The sequence below is a fragment of the Bison bison genome, unplaced genomic scaffold (genome assembly GCF_000754665.1).
Source record: "Bison bison bison isolate TAMUID 2011002044 unplaced genomic scaffold, Bison_UMD1.0 scf7180017864362, whole genome shotgun sequence".
NCBI lineage: Eukaryota > Metazoa > Chordata > Mammalia > Artiodactyla > Bovidae > Bison > Bison bison.
In genome coordinates this window covers 5,052,833-5,063,632 of record NW_011494934.1, presented here as the reverse complement: position 1 = coordinate 5,063,632, position 10,800 = coordinate 5,052,833, and the positions used below count along the sequence as shown (strand labels likewise).

The 10,800-nt window shown below is 40.4% G+C and overlaps 1 protein-coding gene across 1 annotated transcript in view; it reads right to left on the bottom strand.

Annotated features, from left to right (window-relative positions):
• TMEM30A (transmembrane protein 30A) overlaps nt 1-10,794 on the bottom strand; it is a 45,857-nt gene extending 35,063 nt beyond the window's left edge. The window contains exon 1 of the mRNA XM_010855261.1: nt 10,476-10,794. Coding sequence (XP_010853563.1) covers nt 10,476-10,712 — 237 coding nt within the window. The 5' untranslated portion in view covers nt 10,713-10,794. The remainder of the gene's footprint in view (nt 1-10,475) is intronic.
• Between the last annotated feature and the right edge of the window lie 6 nt (nt 10,795-10,800).

Sequence of the window (10,800 nt, the reverse complement as noted above, 5' to 3'; positions counted from 1 at the left end):
TTTCTAACTCTTATAACTTTATTCTATCTTATGTCTCTATATATCATCTACACTGATGAAACCTCAAAATACTTAACCCCAGTCTCAACCTTCTCCCTATTTAGTTGTCTTCTCATTATTTCCAATTTGGATGTTTAAAAGGCATCTCACTGTAACGAGTGAAAAACAGAGAACTCTTTATTCAGCTTCTAACCTCCCAAACCCTGCTATCACACTAAAACTGTTTCTATGGTCTTCCCCATCTTGATAAATTGAAGCCAAGTCCCCCTAAAACCATGTTCCCTGAGTTTACGATTAATCAATCTCTCTATCCAAAACTTTTCCCTTTCTTGTCCCCTCTGACCTCAAGCCTGTGCTAGGTGAATGCTAATCAACCAGAGTCAGATGACTAAAATCACAGTGGTTGTTGATAACATAATTGCTGTACTAAAACTGCTGTTATGGACATGTGATTAACACACAAACTCAGGCTGTTTCTCCGGGACAAGATGAGCTTACAGATGCCTGAGCCACAGATCACGGGGCCAGAACACTGTAAACCAGAGACATCCTGACCCTCAAAACTGCAAATAAAGAAACGTCAGAAGATGACCATTAATCTCGGCCTCTTTGTTCTTTTCTTTAAGAAATGCCCCAACTCACAGACCAGGTTGGAGTGGCTTGTCCCCCACTCCCTTCCATGGCACTCTACAAATAAAACCCTACATTTTGCTGCAAATACTTGCTGTCAGTTTCTGCAACCTGGCATACAAACCCATGCTTGGTTACAAAATTACAATTCCATCATTCCAATGCAGACCAAAATATCTTCAAGTTAGATTTGATTCTACAATTTATCTCACACACTACACATCCACCGGAGAAGGCAATGGCACCCCACTCCAATACTCTTGCCTGGAAAATCCCATGGATGGAGGAGCCTGGTAGGCTGCAGTTTAAGGGGTTGCCAAGAGTTGGACACGACTGAGCGACTTCCCTTTCACTTTCCAGTTTCATGCAATGGAGAAGGAATGGTAACCCACTCCAGTGTTCTTGCCTGGAGAATCCCAGGGACGGGGTAGCCTGGGGGCTGCCATCTATGGGGTCGCACAGGGGTCACACAGAGTCAGACACGACTGAAGTGACTTAGCAGCAGCAGCAGCTACACACCCACATGAGAAAATTCTTTTAGCTCTACTTTAATTATACATCCTAAATCTAACTGCTCTTCACTGCAACCATTCTACAGTGGACACCATCATCTTTTATCATCAAAAACCTAGTCTATCCACCACCTGCTGCTGCTAAGTCACTTCAGTCGTGTCCGACTCTGTGTGACCCCACAGACGGCAGCCCACCAGGCTCCCCTGTCCCTGGGATTCTCCAGGCAAGAACACTGGAGTGGGTTGCCATTTCCTTCTCCAATGAATGAAAGTGAAAAATGAAAGTGAAGTCGCTCAGTCGTGTCAGACTCTTAGTGACCCTGTGACCTCAGCCTACCAGGCTCCTCAGTCCATGGGATTTTCCAGGCAAGAGTACTGGAGTGGGGTGCCATTGCCTTCTCCAACCTAGCATCAGCTTATTTACCCTCACTCCAACTTTATACACCTTTTGACTTCCTGCTACTACAATTTTGCACATATAAATCTGCTTTCTTGGAATGCATCCAACCTCCTCTTTAGAAGTGCTATTTATTCTTCAAGTTCCAGCTCAAAGCCCACCTGAAAGTTTTCCATGGTTATTGGAGACACGTAATCTTGTCTTTCTTTGGACCTCTAGGGCACATTCTATCTGTGCCACTCATCCAGCAATGCTTGCAGTTCCTTTTACGTGTATGCTTCATCTCCTCCAAAAGACTCTGTCAGGTTTCTAAGAAGGGCTCACTACTTGGAAGGAAAAAAAAAAAAGGAGGCCCTGTCCACAAGCTTTTTTCTGTTGTATACTATACCCAGAGCAGCACTTTACATATAGAAAATGCTCAATGCTGATTAAAACTCTTGATAAATTTAACTCAGTCTATGAGTTTTTAATCATCAAAACCCCACTATATCCTTCATAAACTAAAATTCAAAGGTAGCCTGGCCTAACATCCAAACTGTAATAAAATCCACTGGACACAAAAACAAAGTTTGTGAATATGCGAGTTCATGTATCTCTTCAAAATAATGATTTCATTTTCTTTAAAACATACCTAGTGGGAGTGCTTCACTTTCACTTTTCACTTTCATGCATTGGAGAAGAAAATGGCAACCCACTCCAGTGTTCTTGCCTGGAGAATCCCAGGGATGGGGGAGCCTGGTGGGCTGCCATCTATGGGGTCGCACAGAATTGGACACAACTGAAGCGACTTAGCAGCAGCAGCAGCAGCAGTGGGAGTGCTAGATCTTATGCTAGTTCTGTATTTTAATTTTTTGAGCAACTAACATACTCTTATCCCTAATAGCTACACCAATTTACATTCCATTGTCCCTGTCCTTGTCCTCTATATCCTCACCAACACTTGTTATCACTTGTCTTTTTAATATGAGAGTAACTATAAGAAGTGATGGACCAACCCCACGTCCAAGGAGCTGTGGCTACGCAGGCGCAGGAGGGCCTAGAGGAGCCATGAAATTAAAAGACGCTTACTCCTTGGAAGGAAAGTTATGACCAACCTAGATAGCATGTTGAAAAGCAGAGACATTACTTTGCCAACAAAGGTTCGTCTAGTCAAGGCTATGGTTTTTCCTGTGGTCATGTATGGATGTGAGAGTTGGACTGTGAAGAAGGCTGAGCACTGAAGAATTGATGCTTTTGAACTGTGGTGTTGGAGAAGACTCTTGAGAGTCCTTTGGACTGCAAGGAGATCCAACCAGTCCATTCTGAAGGAGATCAGCCCTGGGATTTCTCTGGAAGGAATGATGCTGAAGCTGAAACTCCAGTACTTTGGCCACCTCATGCAAAGAGTTGACTCATTGGAAAAGACTCTGATGCTGGGAGGGATTGGGGGCAGGAGGAGAAGGGGATGGCAGAGGATGAGATGGCTGGATGGCATCACTGACTCGATGGACGTGAGTCTGAGTGAACTCTGGGAGTTGGTGATGGACAGGGAGGCCTGGCATGCTGCGATTCATGGGGTCGCAAAGAGTCGAACATGACTGAGCGACTGATCTGATCTGATAGGAAGTGATGGACATGTTAATTAGCTTTATTATGGTGATCATATCACAATGTATATCAATGTATATGTATCAATATATATAACTATATAAATATATAATTTATATAATCTATACAATTTTTGTCAATTGCAACCTCAATAAAATTAGGGAAGAAACAGCTTATACTTAAGGTAGTAATCCATAACTTATCCTAGAAAGAAAGATGCTACGAGTAAGAGAGGAACTATAGTTCCCCTATTTTAAAAATTAATGCCTATTAAATGTCAAAAGCATAGAAGGCACAGTGCAGAATACAACAAGCTGGAGACCTGCCTAGCAGCTTAAATTCAAAACACAAAGAGCCAGAGGCAAAACAGAACAACAGATGGAGATGACTAGTTTAAGAGTTATCATATTTCTCAGCTCTGTTTTTGCTACCACTATAATTGTTCTCCTAAATCAAACTGACAATTCTTAGTAATTCTGAAATTGCATTCCATTCTTAAGAAAGCTGACTGGATTTCATGCAGTGGGAAAGGAGGACTTTGAAGGACATGCCATTTGTACCCTGTATAAGAGCTGGAGAACTTCCATTTTCGAATGTAAGTCTGACTTAAAAGGAAATCAATGTAAGACTTAAACAGGTCACTCAACAAAATGCTGAGTAATAAGGTAAACCATTCTAAGTATTAATTAGATTAAATTTAAAAACAACATTTTAAGTACCCTTCGAACTAATGATTTCATACTAAAGAATTCATCTTTAAAAGATAAAAATTAAAAAATAAGAAATAAATAAAAGAAATTACTTGTCCTTTCTAGAGGCTCTAATGAAGACAAAAGGTAACTGAAGTAAAAACTTTAAAAGCAATTTTATTTAGTTGCTTAAACTTTATCTGTAAAAAGACATGGACAATAATATTACCTGTACCAAGATCAATGGTAAATTCAACTAAGGTATTCTACATTTATTTATACAAAGAATGTAGAATACAAGCAATAATCAGTAATCACTACACCTACCTTGAAAGATTATTGAGGATTAGAATGTATAAATTAAACACTGCTATTTTTGTAACAAATGTTAAATTTGCCAGTATGTTTCTTTAAAACTCCAAGTCAAGGACAGGAAGTACTTTTCTGTAAAGGGTCAGAAAGTAAATATTTTAGGTTTTGCAAACTAAGAGGTAAATTTGAGGATATTATATAGGTTCTTATATAACAGATTTTAATTGATGGAGTTCAAAATATAATAACAAATGTGTACAATTTTTTGGTGACTCAGGTCTACAAGTAAGAATAAAATTATTTTGGGGAGATAACATTTCATATTATTGGAGTTCAAGGTTAGTGTCCTCTATCATCAAACTCAATTGCAAATGTCCATCTGTAAAACCATTCTCAGTTCCTGGGCTTCACAAAAATGGTTTGGTTAGCCGTATTTACTTTTTTTTTTTAATATAAATGTATTTATTTTAATTGGAGGCTAATTTCTTTACAATATTGTATTGGTTTTGCCATACATCAACATGACTCCACCATGGGTGTGCACGTGTTCCCCATCCTGAACCCCCCACCCTCCTCCCTCCCCGTACCATTGCCCTAAATGCTAAAGTTACAAGAGAAACAAATAACAGGAACGCTAAAAAATCTCTTCATTTCCAAGAGTCAACTTCTAACCAACTGCAATTCATTTGACTACTAAAATCTTTATAATTCTTAACATGAACTATCTAAATTTTAACAATCATGTCTACAAAGCAACTTATTCTTCTTTGACTCTTAGCTATGGGCTAAGTATAAACAAAGAATACTAAATACAGAAGATCCTTTTGAAATCCTTAAATCTAAGAATCTAAGTTGTTGTTTAGTTGCTAAGTCGTGTCCAGCTCTTTTGTGACCCTGTGGACGGTAGCCTGCCAGACTCCTCTGTACATGGGATTTCCAAGGCAAGAATACTGGAGTGGGTTCCCATTTCCTTCTCCAAGGGATCTTTCTGACCCAGGGATCAAATCCCAGTCCCCTGCATTGGCAGGTGGATTCTTTACCACCAAGTCACCTGGAAAGCCCCAAGAATTCAAATTACACAAGCATAAAATCAAAAAAATCTATTTTTGTCAGAAACTAAGGAAACAGAAAATAACCAGAATTACAGAGTTGAGGGTGATAAATGAAACAATAATAAGGTGAAGAGGAAGAGAATTAGGGTTTCTCAATCAAGCATGTTTGCATGGGGGTGGGAGTGCTAATCCACTAAAATTTGAAATGCAAATGTAGGTTGAACACAACACTTTGACAATATTAATTCTGAAGTAAATATTTAGTTCTAAATTTATGCTATCACTCCAAATAATGTCCTCATTTGATTCTAACCATTAATCTACAACTATATAACTTTAAACTGATAAACGTATGAAACTGCAAAAGTTAAGAATACTTTCTATCAGGGATAGAAGGGGCTTCTCTGAAAGCTCAGTTGGTAAAGAATCTGTCTGCTATGCAGGAGACCCCAGTTCTATTCCTAGATCGGAAAGATCCCCTGGAGAAGGGGTAGGCTACCCACTCCAGTATTCTTGGGCTTCCCTTGTGGCTCAGATGGTAAAGAATTTGCCTGCAATGAGGGAGACCTGGGTTTGATCCCTGGGTTGGGAAGATCCCCTGGAGAAGGGAAAGGCTACCCACTCTAGTATTCTGGCCTAGAGAATACCATGGGGGTCACAAAGAGTCAGACAGGACTGAGCGACTTTCACTTTCTTTTTCAGGTTAGCACTATTAAATTAACATCTCTGCCTCAAAAACAAGGACCATCAACTAGAAAAATATTACCTTTATGGTATTAATAGAGAGATGTGCCTGACTCTTACAACTGCCGCATTAAATACTTATTCCTTCCTGCTAATAATAAATGAAGATACTAAATCTTAGTTTTAATGAGGTATTAAATATTTAAAATATTTTCTTATGACTGAAAAAATTAACTTTAGTTTTCTAAAAATTTTATCTTATTAGATAATAGAAAATCTAAAACCCAGCTAAACAAGATATATAAACCTAATGAGAGGAGATAATCTATTTCTAAATACCTTTTTTAGGGGACTCCAACATGCTTTACAAGAGTAGTAACTTTTTATATAATCCTCCCAGGAAAAAGATGAAGACCCATTGATTTTTATACCTAAAATGTCTGGATTTCTGATCTTAGCACTTAAAGCGATATTACAAAAGCATTCTGACTGGACAAGTCTCCTTTGGCCTAGTAATTTGATAGAATACATCAATGAAAGTCCTTCAGTTCAGTTCAATCCGACTCTTTGCAAGCCCATGAACCGCAGCACGCCAGGCCTCCCTGTCCATCACCAACTCTTAGAGTCCACCCAAACCCATGTCCATTGAGTTGGTGATACCATCCAGCCACCTCATCCTCTGTCATTCCCTTCTCCTCCTGCCCTCAATCTTTTCCAGCATCAGGGTCTTTTCCAATGAGTCAGCTCTCCGCATCAGATGGCCAAAGTATTGGAGTTTCAGCTTCAGCATCAGTCCTTCCATTGAATATTCAGGTCTGATCTCCTTTAGGATGGACTAGTTGGATCTCCCTGCAGTCCAAGGGACTCTCAAGAGTCTTCTCCAACACCACAGTTCAAAAGCATCAATTCTTTGGCGCTCAACTTTCTTTATTGTCCAACTCTCACATGCATACATGACCACTGGAAAAACCATAGCCTTGACTAGACGGACCTTTGTTGACAAAGTAATGTCTCTGCTTTTGAATATGCTGTCTAGGTTGGTCATAACTTTCCTTCCAAGGAGTAAGCGTCTTTTAATTTCATGGCTGCAGTCACCATCTGCAGTGATTTTACAGACCAGAAATATAAACTCAGCCACTGTTTCCACTGTTTCCCCATTTATTTGCAATGAAGTGATGGGACCGGATGCCATGATCTTTGTTTTCTGAATGTTGAGCTTTAAGCCAAATTTTTCACTCTCCACTTTCACTTTCATCAAGAGGCTTTTGAGTTCCTCTTCACTTTCTGCCATAAGGGTGGTGTCATCTGCATATCTGAGGTTATTGAGATTTTTCCCGGCAATCTTGATTCCAGCTTGTGCTTCTTCCAGCCCAGTGTTTCTCATGATGTACTCTGCATAGAAGTTAAATAAACAGGGTGACAATATACAGCCTTGACACACTCCTTTTCCTACTTAGAACCAGTCTGTTGTTCCATGTCCAATTCTAACTGTTGCTTCCCGACCTGCATACAAGTTTCTCAAGAGGCAGGTCAGGTGGTCTGGTATTCCCATCTCTTTCAGAATTTTCCACAGTTTATTGTGATCCACACAGTCAAAGGCTTTGGCATAATCAATAAAGAAGAAATAGATGTTTTTCTGGAACTCTCTTGCTTTTTTGATGATCCAGCAGATGTTGGCAATTTGATCTCTGGTTCCTCTGCCTTTTCTAAAACCAGCTTGAACATCTGGAAGTTCATGGTTCAAGTATTGCTGAAGCCTGGCTTGGAGAATTTTGAGCATTACTTTACCAGCGTGTGAGATGAGTGCAATAATTAAAGTTCTTAAAATTTTCAAAAATGAGAAAATAAGCTAAAGAGATGTAAGCAACGTGTAGTATGGAAGTGAATCTTGCCAAGAACTTCTTACATATTTATTTTTAATAACCCTCAACTTTAAACTAGTGACTCACAAAGGGTGAGGAGCAGTCAGAAACAAGTATGTGTGCTTTGGGGAAGTTCCCCAGATTCTTCTAGTAACTCCAGGCTCAATTCAGAACCAATTCTCTACATAATCAACAAATTTTTTAAAAATATATTTGCACAATTGTATCTGAGCACTGGTACAAAATTCCTAATCATTCCTAATTCTCATCTCCTCTAGTTTCAAAGGTGATACAACTTGAATATGCAGCATTTTTCTTAAAATCACATTAAGTTGGAAGTCACACAATATTAAAGTTGAACAAGGCCTCTAAGGGATCATCTAGTCTGAATCTTTCAGCTCTTCAAGTGAAATGAAAACTGAGACTCAAAAATATGCCTAAGAGCACAAACTAGGGAGTAGAAGCTGGACTCTAATGCCTTGACTCAACTTCAGTGCCCTTCTAACTAGATCCAGCTACATCAGACTCTTCAGACAACTTGAAATCAGAATTACATACATGAGAATTATTTAAGAACTTTCCATTTCATCAACTAGTGTGAAGAACTTTATTTCAGAATCCAAAAGTTTTAAAGAAAGTTAACATTTACCTTCATAGTATAGTAAATATTGACAGAAATTGAGTTCTGATAATTTAGTAAATACTCATCATATAAATTCCAAACTACTGCTGCTTTCATCTTAATATCCACTAAAAACATAGATATAAGGATCCCAGTGCAGTGTAAAAGCATAAGACTGAAAACCAAGACATCCAAGTTTGGTTTCTGTCTCAATTTTACAATCCTTTTCTAGCTTACTAGCAAATACCAACCCCTCTGACTCCATTTCTCATCTCCTGATTAGTGGACATCACAATATAGTAACTAGTGTATAAATGTAGTGCCAGGAATATTATCTATCTTGTTTCTAAATCTCACAGTTCACAAAAATAGGCATTATTTACCTATTTTACAAGTGAGGAAACTGAGGCTTAGGGAGATTATGTTTTCCAACAAACTGAGCCAGTTAATAGCTGAGCTGGAATTTAAACCCAGCTCTGCCTGACTCCTGCCTAGAGCCCATGGCCCTTGTATTACACCACTGTGCTCACATTCTGGTATGTGTGGTCCTAATAATTAGGTTTAGGGCATCCGTGGCGACTCAGACGGTAAAAGAATCCGCCTGCGATGAGGGACACCTGGGTTCGATCCCTGGGTTGGGAAGATCCCCTGGAGGAGGGCATGGCAACCCACTCCAGTGTTCTTGCCTGGAGAATCTCCATGAACAGAGGAGTCTGGCCGGCTACAATCCATGGGGTCTCAAAGAGTCAGACCTGACTGAGAGACTATGCACAACACAGCACAGCACAATACAGTTGGGAGAACACTAAGTACTACATCTGAAGGACTACTAGGAGATAAAAATGATAAAACAGAGCATTAGACTGAAAAAATATACTGTGATACTTTATTATTAACTGAAAATGAACTTTCAGTAAAAGATTTTAAAACTATGCCATACACTCTTATTACTAACACAGAAATGCACACCTTGTACAACTAAAAATATAATGATTGTGCTTTTACAGGTAACACTGTTAATTAAATTGGAAAGTATGCCTATTCCTGCCATTGAAATAAAGTTGTTTTGAAAGCCCTATTAAATTGCATCCATAAATTTTAAAGTATTTAGTAAAATTAAAAAGGGAAAAAAATGACATAACTGATAGAAAAAAAGTGAGAGAATTTTGTACCCGTTCCTCCCCTTTCAAAGAGAGAAAAAATACCCTCAGATAATCAAGAAAAGAGGATGAGCAGATGTTTAATACTGGACATCTACACAAAGTATTTACATTCTGTACCAACCTATGTTCACCACTGCAGATTGTATGCAGATAACTATATTACGATGATGGTTTCTCTGACAGAAGTCAAGATGTTTCCCCAAGTTTCTCTATCATGCCTTATAACAGTAACACGTTCAGGAGATAATTCACAAATTACTCTCCGTGTGTGGTCACAGACTTTTTTTTTTTTTTTCAGTTTAAAATCTGGCGGGGTGGGGAGGGTTGAGAGGGGACGAGGGCGAATGTAGGGCATGATTATTAATCAATGTAACCTAAAAGTAAAACCGGAATTGGAGCGTCAAGTTACCTTCAACGGGTAATACGCCCTGTAAGTAAAAGCATCTGTGAGTTCAACGTGAAAAGTACTGTACACACTTCGGTCACACGTCCTAATACGTGATCTGCCACATGGCAATTTCTTTACATAAAAATCATCACTGCCTCTATGACCCTGGGTCCTTTCCCCAACAACGGCCAAGGTGTTGATATCCGTGACCCGGGATAATCCCCACACAGATAAGTGACACTCTGACCGTGACAACTCTCCTGGAGTTTGATCTCCATATAACTTCTTTCCACTTCTCCTTTTCTTTTCCTTTTTTAACCTCCGCCCATCAAAGGGGCGTTCTTACCCTGACCCACACTGTGCATTACAAAGAGTCATTCCCTAACTGGATAAACAGCGAAAGAAAGCGCCGGCAAAACTGCAAACTCAGAAAAACCCGTAGGAAAAGAAAGAGGAAACTGAGGAAGACAGAAGGTGGGGAAGGGCAGGACCCGCCTGACCCCCGAGACCCCAGGAAGGAGGGACCCCGCTCCCCGGCGGCGCCAACGCGCACGGCCGTCGCCTCCCCTCCGCTCACCTCGATCTCGCGGATGTTGTTGGAGGTGACGAAGATGCCGATGCCAATGGGGATGAAGATGAGGCCGATGATGAAGAAGGTGGGCAGCACCGTGCCAGCCGTCAGGATGGGCTGCCAAGCCGGCAGCCGTTGCTGTTTGAAGGCCGTGTTATCTGGTCTCCGGGTCTTAGCGGTGCCCCCGGGAGGACACGGGGGCCCGCCGTCCACTTCATCCTTCGCGTTATAGTTCATCGCCATCGACCCCCCGGGCGCGGCTCCGAGACGCGCAGGTGGACGGCCCAGGGCACCCGCCTGCTGACCCTGACAGAAGACGCGCAGGCGCCGC